Here is a 21,877-nt window from a genome sequence, read left to right as displayed (position 1 = left end):
GACAATTGTTTTTAATACATATTGCTGTATGTTTATAATTTATATCTCTTAAAACAAAAAACAAACTGGTAAATCCACAAGGTATTAATGTATTTGTAAATGTAAATGTATTTATCATATATATTATTTATAATGAAAACTTCAGTTTAAATAAAGATGCGTAAAAATGTGTAAATGTGCCATGGTATATGATTATGTGGTTTATATCCTCCTTCTAAATGCCTTTTTTTTTTCTTCCCTGTTATTTATTTTTTGTGGGGTCTACTTCCAGTAATTCTCAATCAGTATGTATCGTCTTAGTTGATGGTCTCATTGTTGAAAATTCACCGTGGTGGCAGTGTGACTTATTTTAACTTTCTGTTTTCTATTGTGTCTGCTTGTTTCAAACGAGTTTTACTAGTCATCTGTCACGCCCCGGTGACCCGACTTATATTCAGAGACCAACCTGGCCCACCTGTCACTCCATGAAAACACATCATATGTAGCCTGACCATAAAACCGAAATACACTTTTCATCACCAATAGTCACAGTAGTCGTACCTATATTTTCCAAGGCTGACCTTTCAGACTTGTCAGTCAATGAAAATGATACGGCCATAAAAGGGAATAGTAGTCACAGTGCCAGTTTAGGATGGGGTGGGCACTGTGGGTTTCCAGCAGTGACGGCCATGCATGTCTTTAACAGACCGTAACAAATATGTCAAGCTTTTAAGTTCCGTGGCAAACACTGGCTGTAGTAAACATTTATATTATGTGCTGTGTTTAATGACAGTCTTGAAATAAAAGGTGTGAAGCAGTGATTATATACATCACTTGGTGACATTAAACAACTATTCGCTAAGTTAGACTCGCTGTCACATAAACACAGTTATGGATTCAGCGATTATAAAGTAGTAATAAAATGTTTAAACCAATTTGGTAATTTTGTTTAAAAGTCGAGACACGTTCATTTTAAATACATGTACATGTATTATGATCAAGTGAGAGTTGAAATTTAGAAAATGTTTCTGAATTATATGTAACAAAAAACAACAAAAAACACATACTTCCAGCATTGAGTAAGTTCATACTGTACATACACATGCAGTGTTAAAGGTCATTTGAACTTGTTTCAAGTGTTTAGACTGATTATTGGTATGAGTTTAGGAAGTGAATCATCTGCTCATCCCTTATAACCATGATTGTGACCCTTCATTAAGGTTTTAAACTTTCTTAACTTTATTTGAATCCTTGTTGGTTGTTTGTGTGTTTTTTTGTTTTGTTTTGTTTTGTATTTGTATTTGTTTTTTTTTAATTTAAAAAAAAGAGTGTTTAATGGATTTCAAATTTGATATGAATTGTCACCAAATGATAGTCTTTAACATTCTCTGAAAACTCCATATCTGTAAACAAGATGCCTGTGGAAAGAAAGCTTATTGTTCAATAAAATTGTAAGCCACTGTTGAAATAAGTTGGTGGGCCTATTGGGCTATTTCTCGCTCTAGCCAGTGCACCACGACTGGTATATCAAAGCCCATGGTATGTGCTGTCCTGTCTGGAATGATGTATATACAACAAACGTACAAGATCCCTTGCTACTAATGGAAAAATGTAGTGGGTTTCATCTCTGAATGTGTCAAAATGACCATATGTTTAACATCAAGTAGCCAATGATTAATAAATCAATGTGCGCTAATGGTGTCGTAAAACAAAACAAACAAATATCTGTTCAAATAAACAATAAACATTGTCATTCAGTGATTTGGTAATATTGACTTGAGGTATTGAAAAAGAAGGTTGTTAAATGTTTAATGATTACACTATCTAGCACAGTGATTAATTAATAATTGGCTATTGGATATCAGACATTTGGTAATTGTGACACACACTTAGTTTGACTCTTAGAGGCAACCTGCTACTTATCTTTACATTAAAAACGAGGGATCTTTTATATGCACTTCCTTACAGACAAGATGGCACATGCCAAGTCCTTTGATATGCCTGTTGTGGGGAAATATCCCAATCAGAGTATGTGTCGGACTGTCCAACAAGGGGATTTGATCCTCCTACCCAAGCGAGTGCTCTACCAACTGAGCTAGATCCAGTCCCCTTGAGTCAGGGTTCAAAACTCGCCCAAAAATAATAATGCATGTTGGCAAATTATGGTAAGCGAACCACGAGCAAAATTTTAATGTGGAATATGAATATTTAACAGTGGCTCATACGTTATATATTATATGGGCGACTAACACCATTATTTTTTAATATTTAAGTTGCTTAAACAGGACATTAGTGGTATTTGGTGACCTGGCCACAGGCTGTTTCGAGCCCTGCTTGAGTTATGGAATGCATTATAGAATGTTATGGAGATAGTAAAAAATATTATTTGAGTCTAAATATTCTGTACACAATTTAAAAAACCCTATCTACCTAGCACTTACAGTTAAGCAGATTGATTTATGATGTTTTCTGTATTTGGTACATAACCTGTGAGCCAGCATTGCATTGTCATCCATGATTAAGGAGGGTCTCAGCGGAACACCTACCACTGTGATGTAACATGGGTTGCCATGTTTGATATAATAGCCTGTGGGAAGCTGGTTTGACTGAAAGTTGCACATATTTCACACAGCTCAAAGAGAGGACAGAACAATTTTGTGCTAAAATTCATAGGATGCACAACATCAAATTAACAGGAAGGTGTTTGTGTGTGAAATTCCCCAGTGTTCCCATGGTGGTACGGGGTTCTGGGGACAGCATTGTGATGGAAATATCAATACAAGAACTTGTCTCCTTTTTTTCTTTTTTTTTCTTTTGTTTTTTTGGCTTATAAATTCTGTTAAAACTGTTGGAGAGTATGGCAGGATGATGAGTCAGTGAGGATTAGAACATCTTCAGTTAGCTAAGATAATTCACATTCCATCAAAACATGGTTTTTTTTGGCATTTTTAAAGGGTAAAAACTGACATAACATGATTAAAACCGCTACATGCAACGTTTCATTTAACATTTATACCATAAATGTAAATGATAAAACAATTTGCAAAGAAATACAAGCCATCACCATTAAAGTTAATTATAGAAAATAGTGGATAATTAATGCTGTTAGTTTTGAATATAACAGTCTTTATCTACCACTAGGGTCTCCACGAGTACTCGGGCACGGGTCGAGTCTAGCAAGACTGGAGTCCGTTCACAGGACTCGAGTACCCATGCAAGGTGGAATATAATAATCAACTATAATACAATGGACAATGTAGGACAATAATTTCAGCAGTAGATAATCAGCGATATAAGTTACACAATCATTACATGATCATGCGTTAATTTCTCTTTTCAAACTGGCTGTCCATCCTTCACAACACTGAACATATCAACCGGTTTCTAAATGCAATACAATGGCATGATTTGGCATCCATATTCAGCGCTGGAATGAAGATGCATAATGCTATTTTACTTTAGTCCTTAGTCAGATCATCGTCTGGTGTAAGTGTTGTGTACAACACTTAACCAGATGATGATCTGACTAAGGAATAAAGTTCCGGGTTAAGTTTGACCCTCGAGTACTCGAGTCCTATATTGTGGACTCGTCGAGGCCCTATCTACCACAGAACCTTCTGCACACAATTGTCATCCTAAGTTCAGTTGTACTTCAAGTTTCAACCAGATTATAGTATCTGGTACACTAATAATAATTCAAACAAAATTACATGAATTTATTGGCCAGATAAAACAACACTTTGGATCCTGTCATGTGTCACCAAATGGTAGGCATGGCAGTGTTCAATTCAATATGTTCACAAGTAGATGGTACTTTTTTCTGGCTGCTTTTTCTGCTACCATCACCTACAGGTACTTTTCATGATTCAAATTATATACTACACTGCAGTAGGCAAACAACCCTATGGGACGTAGCCCAGTGGTAAAGCACTCGCTTGATGCACGGTCTGTCTGAGATTGATCCCCATTTGGTGGCCTATTGGGCTATTTCTCGTTCTAGCCAGTGCAACACGACTGGTATATCAGAATCTGTGGTATTTGTTATTCTGTGTGGGATGGTGCATATAAAAGATCCATTGCTACCAATAGAAAAATGTAGCGGGTGTCCTCTCTAAGGCTATATGACAAAATTAGAAAATGTTTGACATCCAGTAGCCGATGATTAATAAAACAATGTGCTCTAGTGGTGTCATTAAACAAAACAAACTTTAACCCTTACTTTCAAAGATGATGAACACCCACTAATACTCTTATTGAAATTATGAACACTTCAGACTTCGATCCTGAAGCACTAGTATTTAGTGAGCTGTTTACCTGAAGCTACACATCTGTATATATACCTATATTAGGACAATTTCTTGTAAACCATGATGGATGTCATCTGGCAGTGACAACTGTCACATATTTTACTAATATTTGCCCTGTAACATATTGATGGATCCTGTCTAGTCATCTCGTTAAAACTGAGTGATTGAGACTTGAGGTTGTGAATGTTATTGCAGGACGTTGACATTATACTACACACGCATGTTTAAGGCTAAAGATTTCAATTTTAAAAATTTAATATTTTAACTGAAAAGAATCATATTATAGCCTCGTTGACCTAAATTTTAAATACCATTTAGAGATGTAAAATGTATGTGGGTGCATGCACACGTGTTTGTGTGTATGTATGTGTGTGTTTGTGTGTGCAAGATTCAGCTCATTGATAGAGCTTTCGTGAGGTAAAATGGATCAGAGGATCGATCTTTGTACACGTATCTCACAATCATTTTAGCACACTTTACTTATTCAGTTTTAAATGTCGTTTAGCAACAAGTGATGAAAATAGTACTGGTAGTACGAAATGAAATGAAACATGCCTATAAAATAGAAAATTTGACAGTTTTTATTTTTAAAGGAGCTTTTTTGTTTTTTTTAAACTGGTAACAAAAGTTCTTGATCCAGGCTGGCATATTTTATGATATTTTGCTAAATATTACATAACTGTTTATTTGTTAATATTTCCCCCCTTTTTTTATGGTGTGTAAATTAATCATAACAGGACAGAAGAAATTTTTTATGATTAAGTCTACTTGAACCGTGAATGATGTCCATTACTTGTACTTAATTAGATTTGCATGTATGTATGTACATAGTGTCTGGGTGATAATTACTTTACAGTGTTCTCTGTGTTTATTATGACATGCACGTAACATATGATTAACACATGCTCAATTGGCCATACGATGGTAAACAGAACATCAAATACCCAGAGCAAAATATCGTTAATACACAAATACAGTTGCCTAGACGACTAATGAAACAAGTCCGTTTTTTTCTTAGGTTTATTTACTTTTTACAGAATGGCTGTGTTAACTGTTGTATGCACGTGTTCGAAGAGAGACGCCAAAATACATTTTAAAATAATGGAAACCATTCTGAATGGTAATGACTGAATTGGTGTGATGCTAAATAGAATGTAAAATACAAATTCAGCAAAAGAAAGAAAGAAAAAATATTGAGTCTTGTGTGGTGACTGAGTACACTTTTATGGGGAGTAAAATTTAGAGAATTTAAAGGAAAGAATTATGTGAACAAATATTTCATCATGACTTGTGAAGCAATGAGGAAAATATTAATTTATACCAGTATAAAGAATAAAGGTAGAAACCTATTTCCACCACATACCGTCTGCAACAAGGTGTCTTTTTATGTTGTTTTTTTTCCACTTCTTCACATAGTCTAACCCACTGCCATCACATATAGCCTGTTCCTTCCGAAAAACAGCATGTGGTCTATTACAATAATAAAAAAGACCTATTCTGAAGCATATACCAGTCATTGACACCAGATGGTCCACCAAGGTGAATCGATCTTGAGACCTGTTATACTTCATGTGGAAGCAGTACCAAGAAGCATTAACCCATTCATGTAGAGTGTTATTACGTATTATTTCATGTTTTTCTAAGGGTATTCCTGTTCCTCCAGCACATTTCTAGTATGTCCAGCTAAGCTGGGAAATCCCCTGTTGACAGACAGATACACAAATCTTACGTAGCCAATCTTCAGATCTTTGGTTTATGCTCAAATAAACAGCATCAGCTGAACGGGGATAGAAGACCAATATTTTCTCCACCTTTTTGACACCAAGATAACAAAATGTATAAATTCAAATGATGTTTCTTTAATATTTGAGCCTCACCGATAAGACTGATCGTTCTTTGATGATAAAATTATTGAAGATTTATGAAGGTGGTGGTAGATTTGTTTTCCTTGCAAGCACAGTTTATGTTTCTTGAGGCATGTCTTGGGGGATGTTATTCTTGTAACTTCCAGCGTGTTTCCGAGTTGTACACATTTCTGGTTGTTTGTTATATGGTGTCTTGTGATAACTAATAACACATGTATATTGTATATATATCTAAGTCATCTATCTTTTAAATTCCATAGAAGTAACATGCTATTGTAGACATTTATGAAGATACCCTGTATATTAGCAAAGATTGAAATTTAATGCTTGCCCCCAGGCAAGTACATAGCTGGGGACAAGTACAGTTTAAATGGTGCTAGTGATATGGCAAAATAACCATTCACCAGTAACTGCAGAGCCATTGGGGCTATTACAATGTGCCATACTCCAAGTAAAAATTAAAACTTTGTTTTGTTTAACGACCACTAGAGCATATTGATTTATTAATCATTAGCTTTGGATGTCAAACATTCGGTAATTTCGACTTATAGTCTTAGAGAGGAAACCCGCATAATTTTTCCATTAGTAGCAAAGGATATTTTATATGCACCATCCCACAGACAGCACAGCATATACCACAACCTTTGATATATACCAGTTGTGGTGCACTGACTGGGCCACTGATGGGGATCGATCCTAGACTGAACGCACATCAAGTGAGTGCTTTACCACTGGGGTACATCCCGCTCCCATGCTTCTAAGTAATGAAAAAGGCATAAGGTTTGTATTTTCAGGATAAGCCCTAAAACAAAGTTGCATATCAGTCGGTCACCACCACCCATGCCCTTTGAGCCAGTAATGGGATGATTGGTGGTGAGGTTGTGCTGATGCTTTTGCCATGGAGACTGCTTGTCCCCTAGGCCCCAATTGAAATATTTTTGTGTTTTCCCTTCTTGATTTATCATTTGGGTATTCCTTGTATGAAAAAAATGTAGCGGGTTTCCTCTCTAAGACTGTCAGAATTACCAAATGTTTGACATTCAGTAGACGATGACTGATACATCAGTGTGCTCTAGTGGTGTCTTTAAACAAAATAAATTTTAAATTTAACTTTAGTATTTACATGTACATGTACATTTACTTTCAACATTAGTGCTTTAGTTAAAATCTAAAACCTGGAGTGGAATGTAGCTTAGTGATAGAGCAGCTACCTGAGGTTGCCTGTAGATTACTGTGTCAATCTCAGCGGACTGATTGTTTTCCTGTTCCAACTGGTGCTCTACATCTATCATATCAAAAAGCTGTGCTATTTGCTGTAAAGACAAGAATAGCCTATTAACTGAATAATAAATTAAGAATAGTGGCCTGTGTGCTGACTTGTTCCAAGTGTTAAAAGGATCACATAATTATTATTAATTATTATTAAACTGTAATAAGTTAGTGTTGGACAATGTTCTAAAATGTCAGGAAGACATCCCTTTTCATTTTGTGCGGACTGATTCTTTGCCCAATATTTTCTATCCAAACACATTTAGGGCTGGTTAAAATGTTCCTACAGTATCTCTTACAGCAGATCCTGGGAGCTGCGTGTACCACGATGACAGCATGTTTACAATATGCATTGTTGACATATTATAACTAACCAAACATTTCTCATGGAATAATCATTACTGCAAAGATAAGGAGAGAGAATTTGACGATGCTGGGGGTTTTTCATGTTAAATATTTTCCACTGACAAACTTATGGTAGATCCATAATAAACCTCTTTTCAAATACATTTAATAAATTAAATGTCTTTTCAATACACAATTATTACACAAATATAATTATGTTCATTTAATGAGAAATTTGCAGTTATACAGTTTCTATTAATATCTGACACAAGTTACAATGTAGTAATGCAACTTTTAGTAATTTTAAGTCTTCAATAACTATCACAAGAAGTGCACTTTGAAAAAGGGGAAAATTAATTTTAGCAATACTTTAACAAGATGAAATGAAAAATCATCCCCTTAATGTGTTTTTAAATACATATATTTACTTAATATCCATAAAATTAAAACATCAGACCTGATGTTGATATTAACAGCTTCCAGATTTTACAGAGTTGCTTCCAATATTGCAAATAAGATATTAGTAAATAAATGTATTATAGATCTGCATTTATATTAGTACACCATAAATATTAAATAGCTATATCATTTATAATATTTTTACTTCCTACAATTGCAAATATATATTATAACATATAATTTATTTACCGGTATACACTTATATTTTTAATACTGATATGATTTATAAATACAGATATTTTAAAGTAATTTATTACCCATATGGGCAGTGAGATGCGGGTGAATATATTTTCTATCTTTCCCTAGGGAAGCTATCTTTTCCCGCTGACATCATGACGTTAGTTTGGTGACGGCATTGGTTTCCTTGACTGTCTTCTCTCTTTGATGAGATTTTACAAAACATTTATCTCCACCAGTGTTCAGTTTTTGTTGAAATCGTTTAAGCAATTTGCTCTTGTTAACAATTAAACATGCTCTAAACTAATTTATTTGTAGTTCATTCACTTCCCACTAGAAACATCAGTTCATTACGAATGTGACCTCTCTTGCTTACATTTCATTTGTGTACCTTAAGATAGCTTTTGACGTCATTGCTTTTCATTTGTGATGTCATCAGTTTCCTCAGATTTTCACGTCTTGTATCTAATTGTATAGTTTGTGTCATGTAAGAAGTTTAAAGTTTAAGTTTCTAAACAATTTACACTATGGGTAATAAATACAATAACCCACTCAATACTCAGAATTACAGATTATCTGTCCCTCGTGAAATTAATGTTGTCAGTCACTCGCTAAAACTCGTGACTGACAACATTAATTTCATTCGGGACAGATAATCTGTAATTCCTCGTAACTCATAAGTGATTGTCTATTTATTGCACCAGTAATGTAGTATGTTTTGTTTCTAATGTTTTTTGGTTTGATTTTTGTTTTCAGAAATTGTAGACGGAAATGTAAAAATGACATTAGGTATGATTTGGACGATCATCTTACGTTTTGCCATTCAAGACATCACAGTAGAAGGTGAGTGGAGGCCATCTTACATCTTGCTGATTAGCGGCATTATATTTGATCATTTACAGACATTACTGCAGGATTTACTGTTCCAAATTGAGTTTTACTAGTGACTCAAATTCCATGAGCATGAGTGCCATATGAGTTTAATGGATGACTTTGGGAATTGTTTATTTTTTGAGAGCAATAGAAATACGACAATTCTTACATGAATTCCATAAATTTTGTATCATACTTAAGCAAGTTTATCAGTAACGTTTTCGTCAAGTACCATCATAACACATTTTAATAAAAATTTACCATTTATTATAGTATTCAAACAACACCTATTTTATTAAAAACAAGTTTTGTTATTGACTGCTTCATCATTTTATGGAAATTTTTATAAAGTAAAACTTAGTCAATATAAATACTAGAGATGCCACAAATGTGTCATAACAGTATTGTTATGGCACATGCCATAGAGATAGCATCAAATAATAAGATTTTTGTGTAACCGCTTATTGTAAATCATATGAATAAATAAATGTGGGTGGAGATGTTGAATTTTCCAGACAAACACGACTATTGATGAGATACAGGTATCCTCAGCATAGATGTTCCTGTTTTAGTTCTTATTAGCACAATGATTGTGATAATTTAATAACTGTGAACATTTTAAAGTTCATGTTCTTCTTCATTAGACATTACTCAGTTATATTTGTATTCAGATCAATACAAGGTGGATTAAATAAGCGTAGGATTTTTTTTCTTTTCATTTGACTTATTTAAGAAATATTTTGAACAATAAATTTGATTTTTGTATTTTTTGTTTTCAGAAATGACAGCTAAAGAAGGTCTACTCTTATGGTGTCAACGGAAAACAGCTCCTTACAAAAATGTTAATGTACAGAACTTCCACCTTAGGTGAGATTCGTGACATGGGAGATAACTCAACAGCAGGACTATTTTTGAAAATCCTTTTTGTTCATCTTGTATGACTTTACCATGCTGTAATAAGTTCCTATGTAATAGAATTTTTAAAAATTAAAAGTAAATAGTGACTTCAAAACATTGCAAAGAAAAAAGGCAATTTCCTAAAAGTAGTTTTGGTTTCTTTTTTGGTTTAAATTATTAAAAAAACTATTCTGAGTTTGTTACCATTTTAAGATATTTGAAATAGCAACAATCGGTTATCTAGGTTAAAATCGCATGAACCGACTTCAGGGTACCTAAGATTTTGAAATACTGTATCATGTACTCAAATTTTGTTGGGCACCATTGTGCATTGGATTGTTTTCAAATGCTGTCATGTCATTTTTTCAGCTGGAAAGATGGGTTAGCATTCTGTGCCTTAATCCACAGACACCGGCCCGAGCTGTTAGAGTATTACAAGTTGTCACGGGTAAAACTCCTTTACCCTCGACCTACTGCTCGCTGGGATGCACGCAACCAGATTAACATTTTCTTATTCTTCATTTACTTATTTTTTTCATTTTCTTATATATTTTATTTCATAGCATGCTTTGCTCACATTGACTTGTCTTCTTCAGCTTTAAAGATGGTTTGGCATTCTGTGCCCTGATACACAGGCATCGCCCTGATCTAATTGACTACTACAAACTTTCCAAGGTGAGTTGTGATTGGCTGAAAAAAAAAGTCAGGACAACACTATTGGCTGATTTCCAGCTGGATTAACTTTGATTGGCTAATGCTCGGTCAGGGTGCCATGTTGAAAATCAGATTTCTTGAAAAAGACATTTTATAAAAAAGAAAGAAAGAAGATATTTTGCCAACTAAAATGATTATAATTCTAAGTTTTTAGAGTCGTTTGAAGAGACAACAGGGTAATTTTCATTCTCTAAGCATGTTTTAAAAAATTCTTTTAGCGACTTGGTTGGTGGTATCACAACATACATAGTTTATATGAAGCTAATCAATTTGTGTTTTCATAACAGTGGTGCGAAAAGTGAAGCTTTTAAAAATATTTATTTACTTGTTTTGTCACAATTTATATTTTTAAAATTGTGTTAAGAAATGTTAGAATATTATTTGGTTTTGGGGATGGGAGGTGGGATTTTAAAATATCAATTTTAAATTTGTTTTTTAATTAGATTCATTGAGTTTATTCAAGATTAATATTTGAATTTGGGGATATTTTTTAAGATTCCACCGATATTATAAAATTGTTTAATATAGATGTTTTTTTATTTCTTCTCATAATCTTGTGCTTCATACCAAAAATCTGGGATTGGTAGAAACACAGAAACCTGCTAAATTAGCAGCCTACTATGTATAGTTTTGGTCGACTGCAGTTTACATGCATCAAAATTTAGCTGTTTAATATTGGAATGTTACCATACTAGATGAATACTGAAACATAAGTCAGTATATTTTTTGACAGAACTATTTACAAAATAGAGAATTGCATCATCAGAATTGCATTGTAAGATTAAAAATTTACTTGTTTTCAAATTTTATCTTTTTATTTTTTAATTTTAAAACAGAATAAGAACAACAATTTTGTACTGGGTTGAAATAGTTCATATGTAGTTAAATGTCCCAGTTTTTGATGAAATGTTTGTGTGATACCACCAACAAGTAAGAGCTTAAAAATACGGCTTGTAACAAATTTATGAAATATCTGTAGCATTTCAATATCACATGCACACAATTTAGTATTTTTGTTTCTGCTGCTATTCTTTTAAACTGATTTCATTAATTTCAATAATATAATTAAAGTGAATTTTTTTCTTCCATTTTAATCATTTTATTTGAGTGACTATTATTTTATGATTTAATTAATAGCTTTTTTCATGATTATCATTTCAATTATCTTATTGGTGTGAATTTTGTTTGAAAATTTTCGTGTGTGAATTGTAATATTAATATACATTTAGTTTTTTATTCAAAATATATAATTAAACACTGTATGTTTCTTAACACAAAAAGCAACACTTATTATTAAATCATACATTGTATGTGTGTTTTATCTAAAGTGGCATGTTTCAAAAATGCAGTTGATATGATACCTTTTTAAGATTTATTTATGCAGTTGCTGATGTTATTTGTCCATGAATTAATTTTTGTTGAAAATCAATATTGTAATACTAAGACCAAATTGACTAGGTGGTATTCATGAGTCTGCCTTAACTCTGGTGTAGACAGTCCCAATATATTCATACTTAAAGCACAAGTTGTATATTTTTTTAGTACAATCTTTGATGGTGTTTTTTTGGTGAGAATAAGAACATTTATGTTAAAAGCAAATTCTTTAAATCTGTGAAAGAGTTTGTTCGAAATTGAATTTTTTTTGGGGTGTGTGTGTTTTTTTCACGAAAACTTAAATTGATAGCAAAACAGTCTAGTTATACTTTTGGTGAACCTTTGGTGATTTCTTAAAATTAAATTATTTTGTACACTTATGCTGTCTTTGTTTTTTTCATTCTGGATATAATCTATTAAATCATTGAAATTTTATTCATGTTGCTTTTTGTTGAAATCATACAGTTGTTTGAGTTAACATGTCTTTGAATTTAATGGCATGATTTTTTTTTTTAATATTGATATTAAGTGTTTTTAATATAGTGATTTTTCTTTTTTTTTATCTGTATGTTGCATGTGTGTGCAGTGTTTTTATAATAGTTGTAGAAAGTCTCTAGTTTAGTTGTAGAAACTGTCTAGTTACTAGTACAGATACGCTTATCCATTTACTGGAACTGGCATGTGTATCAGTAGATGACCAGAAAATAAAATACTATACTATTCATAGAAAGGATTTTATTCTTGAAACGTCTCCATGGACATTTTATTTAACATGATAAGAGCACTTGTTGTAAGATGTCAACTTAAAAGTAATAGAATAATGAAACCACAACAGGAGTCATGTTTCTTTGTAACAGTTTCTTTGTAACATATTGTTGAGAACAACGAGATAAAATAATTGAAAATCTTTTAAAAACTAAAAAAATTATTGTTTCTTTGTAACAGTTTCTTTGTAACATATTTTTGAGAACAACAAGATAAAATAATGGAAAATCTTTTAAAAACTAAAAAATTTATTAATTTTATGGAATAAGTTTCAGGAATAAAACATGTATTTAATATTGTTTATTGCATGTTGTACTGATATGTGCACTTTTAATATTTTTGTTATTTATTTTTTAAATACTTTTTTGAAAACGGGTTTAAAGAGTTAAATTAAATGTACTTCATTAAAAATATTTGATCTTGAAATGAGTTTTAAAAACAGGTTTGCCATTGTCTTAACATTTGAAGCAAAAAGTTTAAAAACAAATTTTCAAAGCTTGATAAAAGAAATCTTGTTTGTTAAAGATAATTGCTTGCTAGCTGTACAAGAATGTTAATACAATTTGCTAACAAGTTTGGCCCTCAGTGTTTTATAAATCAGTGTCTTGTGTAGATTATATGTGTTACTAGTTAAAGAGTGATGTCGGGAAAGATAACTGTGTTTTGTAGTCCTGGTTATGTAATTGTTGGACTTGATCTGGACTTGAACTGTATTGAAACTTGCACCGTGGCATTTTAAAACATTTTATTTTATTTTACTAATTATTTGTTTGTTTGTTCATTTCTGCTAGGATAATCCACTAGAGAACTTAAACACAGCCTTTGAAATAGCAGAGAAACATTTGGATATTCCCAAAATGTTGGATCCAGAAGGTATGGCATAGTGTATTTAGATAATTAGATTTCCTTTTAAGTTAAAACTTTAAAGATTTTAACGTTAAACTCACCTCAGCATGTTATTAGTTTATTTAATAAAGCAAAATACAAACACACCTACAGTTTTAACAAACTTGGGTGTTGTCGCTATCAAGGGTTACAATCATCTGATTTTATACAACATGCATGTCTGTCCAGACATCAAAATAAGTTGAGAACTATCGTTCCAGTTACCAGGAGATTGCCACATGCCAAGAAAGTCGAGAATGGTACTTCGTTCTCAACAAAATGTTATTTAATAAAAACTACACTACATAAAGTTGTATCATTTGTGAGTTACTCCTGTATAACATATACATACATGTATAAGAATCAGTAGAAGATCAGTGATGTGAATGAATAAAAACATATCAGTGTGTCTGTGGAGGGATTTTATTGTAACAACAATGGGAATTGTAAACTTTATAGATGTCTCGTAACCTGTAGATTACCAAGAATGCGATTTATGGTAACCTGTACATGGGTTAGCACATTCTATGGTGATTTCAATGCCGTGTTTTAATAAACCTTTATAACTCAAACTGAGGGAATAGCACCTTACTGCTGGCTATTGAAATGGAGAATAATACATGTGTCATAGATTGGCTAATTTGGCGAAATCTGGGCTATCTCTGGGTAAGCAGAAAATATCCCCAAATCAAGTATTTAAACTTCGAAAATGGCAAAACCAGTTATTTTATAAGAAAATAACAAATACATGAAATTTATTTGCCGAATTAAAATAAGTTTTGACAATTGATTTTAAAATTCGCAGAGCTAACGCTAGAAATAATCTTGAACAACAGCATTTGACAGAAAAACATTATTTTTTTTTTTTCTAAATTAATTGATGAATAATAAGAAAATATACTTGACTTTTGTCTAATATTACTTTTGAATAATTTGATTTCTAAGTTTTGTTCCAGTAAGTGTTACTTGCGATTTAATTTACAATTTCTCTTATGATTATTGTTTGAGTTGCTCTGTTTTCACGTGCTGTGTTTTTTTTTTTAGACATGTTCAACTCCGCGAAGCCCGACGAGCGATCTGTCATGGCCTACGTTTCATCTTACTACCACGCTTTCTCCGGAGCACAGCAGGTTCGTATTAAAAAAAAAAATTGTTTTTTTTTTGTGAACATTCAGAGCAAACTTTGTAGCACATGCCTGTCATGGGTGCAGGTGTCTACTTCTACCAGCTCCTTCATACAGGAAAGGATTTAGGGTGGGGTTGGATGAACAGGGGACAGCCCGCACTGGCATGTGCAAGGGAGCACAAGCAGCCCAACCAGGGTCAGTAGTGGGTGGTGGCCAACTGGTCACAGGATTCCTGGGCTTTAAATAATGTGAGGAAGAGAAGAACGGGTGCAGTAGCTACCCTCAGAACTTTAAGAAACAGGCCTGTTTTTTGTTTAAACTTGCCCTTTTTGTCAAAGAGATGTTTTAATAAAAATCTATCCTTAAACATGTTTAGTGAGGAAACCTCTGTGTAAATAAAAGTATAAATATATTTTCTATTTTATTTCAAAGAAGAAAAAGATTTTTTAAATTATTGTATGTGTATACAGCATTCAGACATTCTTAATGTATGTATCTAATAATTAAGTTAATTAAAAAAAACCAAAAAACCATTTCTTGATCAACAATGACCGTTTTGTTTGTTGTAGGCCGAGACTGCTGCTAACCGAATCTGCAAGGTGCTGAAGGTGAACCAGGAGAACGAGAGACTGATGGAGGAATACGAACGTCTCGCCAGTGAGGTGTGTCACTCGTTCTGTTTTTTGAGAGGCAGTTAGTAGCCCAGTGGTAAAGTGCTTGCCTGATGCTCGTCGGTTTGGGATCGATACCTGTCGATGGGCCAATTGGGCTATTTCTCATTCCAATTGTAGTGCACCACAACTGGTATATCAAAGGCCGTGGTGTGTGCCATCCTGTCTGGGGAATGGTGCATGTAAAAGATCCTTGCTACTAATGGAAAAATGTAGCGGGTTTCTGCTCTAAAACTATATGTCAAAATTAACAAATGTTTGACATCCAATAGCTCATGATTAATAAATCAATTTGCTCTAGTGGTGTCGTTAAACAAAACAAACTTTAACTCATTTTGTTTGTAGTGTTTTTTACTAGTAGATACCACATAGTCGGCAGTTGGGGGAAAAAAAAGAGAGTAAAATTATAGTTTATTTTTATGCTTATCAGGGCTAGCTCCTGCATTTGCCAAATTCGCCATTTGAGAAGTTTTAAAACAATTGGCGAATTTTATTTCAATTTGGCAAAATAATTTTATGTAATAATTGATATTTTGCTACAAAATAACTGTGCTTTTACAATTTTGAAGACATAATTTGGCGAAATGTTTTGATCACCCAGAGCTACCCTTGCTTATAAAGCTCGTGCAAATTAGCATTAGCATTCAGCAGTGCCGATATAAAAAGCTGAAGTAAAATTGATTGACAGCATTTTCCTGCTCATGGATACTAGTATAAATACATAAAATACAAATGCCAAGACAAAGTGTCTAATTAGCTAAATTGTTTTTGCTGATACAGTTTTCTGAATGGCAAGAATTTCTTATATCCATTTAAGGTTTAACCATCCGGTATTGGGCACATCTGTTTTCTAGGATTGCTGTCCAAGATGGGGATTAATGGTTAACGGTGAAAAGAGAAGTCAGTATAGAGGCAGGAGTGGTTTTTTTCTTATGATATGGCAGTTCCATAATTTGACTTGAAGCTGATTTTATTTATCTATTATTGGAATTCATATTGTGATAATATTTTCATATACTTACCATTTGTGACACCCAATAGCCGATGTGTACTTTTGTGCTGGGGTGTCGTTAAACATTCATTCATTCATTCATTCATATTGTTAGTTCTATAAAGTAATAAAAAATACTGTTAATAGTACTCTATGTTTTCAGCTTTTGGAATGGATTCGAAAAACCCGCCCGTGGCTAGAAAACCGAGTAACTGACAACACACTGCCTGGCACACGACACAAGCTAGAAGAATTCCGTGACTACCGCCGAAAACACAAGCCGCCCAAGTTGAACGACAAAGCCCAACTAGAGAACAGTTTTAACACCCTACAGACCCGACTCCGACTCAGTAACAGGCCTGCCTACTTACCCACAGAAGGAAAGATGGTTTCGGTATGTATTTCATAGCATTAAGTTTTTTTTTAATAGTGCTTTTTGTCGACACTTAAAGAGCATTTTTTTTAGTTATAAACGACATCAAAGCTACTAACCCTAGTTTCAAAGGAATGTATCTTTTTTTGGTTCACATAAAATTTAATACTGAGCTCCTACAAAGACCAGAACAAAATTATATAATGGTAAACGATAGCTGTAAAAAATGAAAAATATTTTACATGAGGGTCAGTGCTTTTAAGTCAGTGAGATTTCAATTTGAGAAAAAACATGTTTATATTATTGCAAATAATTATAACTTGGCTTGGTTATATTATACAAATGGTTGTATAGACTGGTACGTAATTTACTTAATTTTGCGATAACCATTTTTAACCTTGCACAGTATATATCAGACAAGAAATTTATGTTGTCCCCATTTTCCCCAGTTTGAAAAGATTAGCATAAATTAGCAGTTTGTTAACTTGCTTATGTAAATATGTATCATACATTTATCATTAAAGATAAATTGTTTTGTTCTGTAAGGTATAAAAAAAATATTTTACACTTAAGAATAGATACTCACTATTGGTTTGTTGGTAAATGAGTTTGCAGGCTATAATTGTTAAAAAAAACCCACTCTGTTTTTGTTTTGTTTTTGTAAATCTTATTTATAGACATTTGTAGATGCTTTGTAAGATGTTATTAAAATAATCCATTTATTATATTCTAATGAAACTGTCACTCTATTTCAGGATATTGCTAATGCGTGGAAAGGCCTGGAAACTGCTGAGAAAGGTTTTGAAGAGTGGCTTCTCTCTGAATTACAGAGGTATACTCCTGATTAAAATACACTTGTGCTAAATATTAAACACCAGTTTCCTTTTCATGTCTTTAAGAAAACCTGTTGTAGTGAATTATAGATAATGTAGTACTATCACGTAACATATCAATAATATAGTCTGTAAGCTAATTTGCCAAACGAGAACCATAAGTCCAAAGGGGGGAAAAAAACCTCCACGAAAAATGTTATCATTTTGTTTTCTAATAAAAGACATAACGGAAAATGGGACTTCAGTACTTAAAAACGGATCATGGAAAAGATGAAATTAACAGATTTATTTGTAGTTTGAACTAAATGGATGGTTTAATTATAAGAGTTGTTTGTTTTTATTAATTTATTGATGTATAGCAATCACAAATTTAGTATTAAAAATTGTTTCGCTGCACAATGTGATTTTTTGTACAATTTGCAACTGCTATCCTTCAATAATTTCTTTTCATACATAAACTGACATTTGACCTATGGCACTTTTCCCAATAGAAGGAAAAATACTGGAACTGGGTACCCAGGACTTGGTGGAAGATTTTAGCCGTTTGATTGGTTGTTGAGATGTTCGAACTAGCCCATGGGACTAGGGAGAAAGTGCCATATGGGACTAGGGGGAAAGTGTCAGAGGTCATATTAGGTATTAACGAAAAAAGAATATTATCCAAGTTTTCTTCAATTCATAAAAAATGACAATATTCTTATAAATTATTAAAAAGATTTTAATACTATTAATATTATCTTTATTCCTGCAGATTGGAACGTTTGGATCACCTGGCCCAGAAGTTTCGTCATAAGTGTGACATCCACGAGGAGTGGGCGCAAGGCAAGGAGGAGATGTTACAGAGCAGGGATTACAAACAGTGCAGGCTAAACGAACTCAAGGTATTCTACGGCCCACAATAACTACAGGGACTATGAGTTTAAAACTGCACAAAGTCTGGACTTGAAGCTCAAACTTGAAACTAATGACAAACGGTTTGGGTATTATGGGTCAACTAGATTGTTTTAACTACTTGTCTGGCTGGACATATCCACTAAGATTTACACTACAATGACAAAACAATCGTTTTAATCAAAGTGCCTAGGAAACTGACAATTTCAATGTTTGTGTGGAACAAGCACTTTTCTATATAATTACTGTATAATTTCTATTTGAACAATTGCTAAAGGATTTTTGTTTTACATTCAAGTTTTTTTAATTTTTATGTGAGCTAACATGCTGTCATAACTTTATTTAGGCAATGAAGAAGAAACATGAAGCATTTGAAAGTGATTTGGCCGCACATCAAGACCGCGTGGAACAGATTGCAGCAATAGCACAGGAACTCAAGTAAGTGATGGCTTCCACTTGTAGGAGATCACCACAAACTTGACAAAATTACATGTCACACAATCCAGTGTGCTTCACAAACACCGGCAACATTTTGTTCAGTATCGTGTCACGATTTGCTACACTAATTTTAGAAATTGGTACACAATTTTAAAACATTAAATAGTAGTTACTACTCAATTTTCAACTAATCACCAACTGTTGCTATTCAAAATTTCAAAAACTAAATGTTCCATGAAACATAGTGACAACTTAATGTATTTAAGTACTTCACAAACAATGAGATGACAGGTCCTGTACTTCAGTGAGTTTTACCATCACAGTGGTACTTCAGAAACAGTTGGCTAATTGAGATGTGATATTCAGAGGATTGTTTATGAATACACGTAAAGATGATATATACTTAGATGGGTTCACGCACAACAAGACCATATGTCTGATTCTTCACAAATACTTAAGGTGATGTTATATACTTTCATATTTTTGTGGGATCATAAAACGAAGATATAGATACATTTTATATAGCCACATTACTTATTTATTTTAAAACTTATATTTAGAGTTATTATTATATTATATTGCATATAAAACAAATTCTTTAGTGCTTACAGTATTCAAAGGAGCAACAAATTATTAAATATATACAATGTTCAAAGGGGGATAACCCATTTTGAAATGCTATTTCCTTGGATTATTGTACCTACCCTAGCAACTTTAGAGCTAATATCTGCTAATAAAATTTGGTTACAATTGATTTGTGATTGATTTGATTATCAGAAGGTAGCATGTAGATTTTGTTTTTTTTAATTAGTTACATTTGCATGCAAAATTATTTATGATACATTATTGCATGTAGAAAATGCATGTTATGCTTAACATTACTAGTAAGTTAGTATTTTTTATTTTTACTTTGTTTACAGTGCCCTAGATTATCATGATGTTGCTTCTGTCAACACAAGGTGTCAGGTAACAAAGTTAAATAAAACATTGTTAATTACGTCTCAAGTTTTACTTAAAATTACAAGTAATAAAGGAGTATTCACATTGTAGATTTTGGAATTGTTCAAAATTTAACAAGTATTTTCTTATTCATATTAAACTGAATGAATAGGAAGCAGAAACCACGCACATTATGAACCACATATGTAAAAACTTATATATTGAGATGAATAGTCATGCAGTGAAGATAAATAAACATGAGTTAAAAAATAAATGATTTATGTAATTAAATCCTGAAGTATTTATAAGTAGTGCTATTTATTGCATAGTTCTTATTTATTTTGATAATTTATAATAATTTCTTTTTGTTATTTCATTGCTCATTAAGAACTAGAATATTTGTTTCTTTTTTTCTGCTTATTTTTTTTTGATTGATAATTTTGAATAATATTTTAGATTTAAACAAAATTATTTTGGCAAGTTTGTCACTACATATATGGATTTTAAACCATTTTATATGAATTTTTTTTGTAGGGATCTATTTTTAAAAATTATTTAGTTGCTATGGTAACAGTTGCTTTATCTATTGTTGATGAATATTTTTATTAACAACTCATTTTAATTGTTTTCAGACAATTTGTGAACAGTGGGATCGTCTTGGTCAGCTGACACTGAGCAGAAGGGAAGGACTACTGGTAAGACTTTACTGACCTCGATGGTATTGTGGTTAAGCCATTGGACATAAGGCGTCGGTCTGGGATCGATCCCCGTCGGTGGGCCCATTGGGCTATTTCTTGTTCCATCCAGTGCACCATGACTGGTATATCAAAGACTGTGGTATGTACTACCCTCTGTGAGATGGTGCATATAAAAGATCCCTTGCTGCTAATCGAAAAGAGTAGCCCCACCCAGAGAAAATTTTAACTACTCAATGTGTAGTGTAAGACCACTACACCCTCTTCTATCTTACAGGGGTGGGAATTCTCCTCGGATCTGCGGTTTTCCTCTAATGGAACATGCGTTTCCTCGCATTTTAATTATTTTTGCCTCCAAAATGTGCCAGATGGCACAGATTTTAACCTGGGATTTCAAGAATTTCCCAGACCCCTCTTGATTTCCTCCTTTTTTTTTACAGTTTGCCAATTCCCTCCCCTGCTCTTACTAACCACTAACAACTAACCCACTATCCTGGACAGACAGCCCAGATAGCTGAGGTTTGTGTGCCCAGGACAGCGTGCTTGAATGTTAATTGGATATAAGCACGGAAATAAGTTAAAATAAAATGAATGAATACTGCCACAATGTCCTCTTTTATTTCACATGGAGAGAGACTGCAGGCAACTGTTAGTCTTATGTTTATTAGCTTTTATATGTATGTCTTTAAAAGTGTGATAGACAGGATGCATCTAAGTCTAGATGCATGTAGGTTGAGCACAGGCAAACAGTTTTACTAATATCATCATCTTTTATCATTTTCCTCTAACGTTAGACACAAAAACCAGTCTTGCGAGCAACCACAGTTGCTGGACTACCCGAACATAACTGTTCCTGTGTACACTGTTTCATCCCCCCCTCCCCCCCCCCCCCCAAAGTGGTTTAAATATCAGATTATAATAGTGATACTGGGGTGGGCTTTGTTGTTTGTTGGGTATTTTTAAAGTAATGTTTATTATTCCAAAAGCATTGACAATGTCAGTGCTGGGGA

At 33.1% G+C, this 21,877-nt stretch overlaps 1 protein-coding gene across 4 annotated transcripts in view; it reads left to right on the top strand.

Annotated features, from left to right (window-relative positions):
- LOC121370337 (alpha-actinin-like) overlaps positions 1 to 21,877 on the top strand; it is a 74,558-nt gene that overhangs the window by 31,254 nt on the left and 21,427 nt on the right. For 2 of the 4 annotated variants that reach the window (XM_041495489.1, XM_041495488.1), the window contains exons 3-14: positions 9,158 to 9,244; positions 10,054 to 10,141; positions 10,768 to 10,846; positions 13,816 to 13,897; positions 14,954 to 15,039; positions 15,606 to 15,698; positions 16,862 to 17,092; positions 17,827 to 17,903; positions 18,656 to 18,785; positions 19,142 to 19,233; positions 20,154 to 20,199; positions 20,805 to 20,867. In XM_041495489.1, coding sequence (XP_041351423.1) covers positions 9,158 to 9,244; positions 10,054 to 10,141; positions 10,768 to 10,846; positions 13,816 to 13,897; positions 14,954 to 15,039; positions 15,606 to 15,698; positions 16,862 to 17,092; positions 17,827 to 17,903; positions 18,656 to 18,785; positions 19,142 to 19,233; positions 20,154 to 20,199; positions 20,805 to 20,867 — 1,154 coding nt within the window. Of the gene's footprint in view, positions 1 to 9,157; positions 9,245 to 10,053; positions 10,142 to 10,540; positions 10,620 to 10,767; positions 10,847 to 13,815; positions 13,898 to 14,953; positions 15,040 to 15,605; positions 15,699 to 16,861; positions 17,093 to 17,826; positions 17,904 to 18,655; positions 18,786 to 19,141; positions 19,234 to 20,153; positions 20,200 to 20,804; positions 20,868 to 21,877 lie in introns of all 4 variants that reach the window. The other 2 variants (XM_041495490.1, XM_041495487.1) reach the window with 1 other exon arrangement.

The sequence above is a fragment of the Gigantopelta aegis genome, chromosome 4 (assembly GCF_016097555.1).
Source record: "Gigantopelta aegis isolate Gae_Host chromosome 4, Gae_host_genome, whole genome shotgun sequence".
NCBI lineage: Eukaryota > Metazoa > Mollusca > Gastropoda > Neomphalida > Peltospiridae > Gigantopelta > Gigantopelta aegis.
This window is presented reverse-complemented; position numbering and strand designations above follow the sequence as displayed.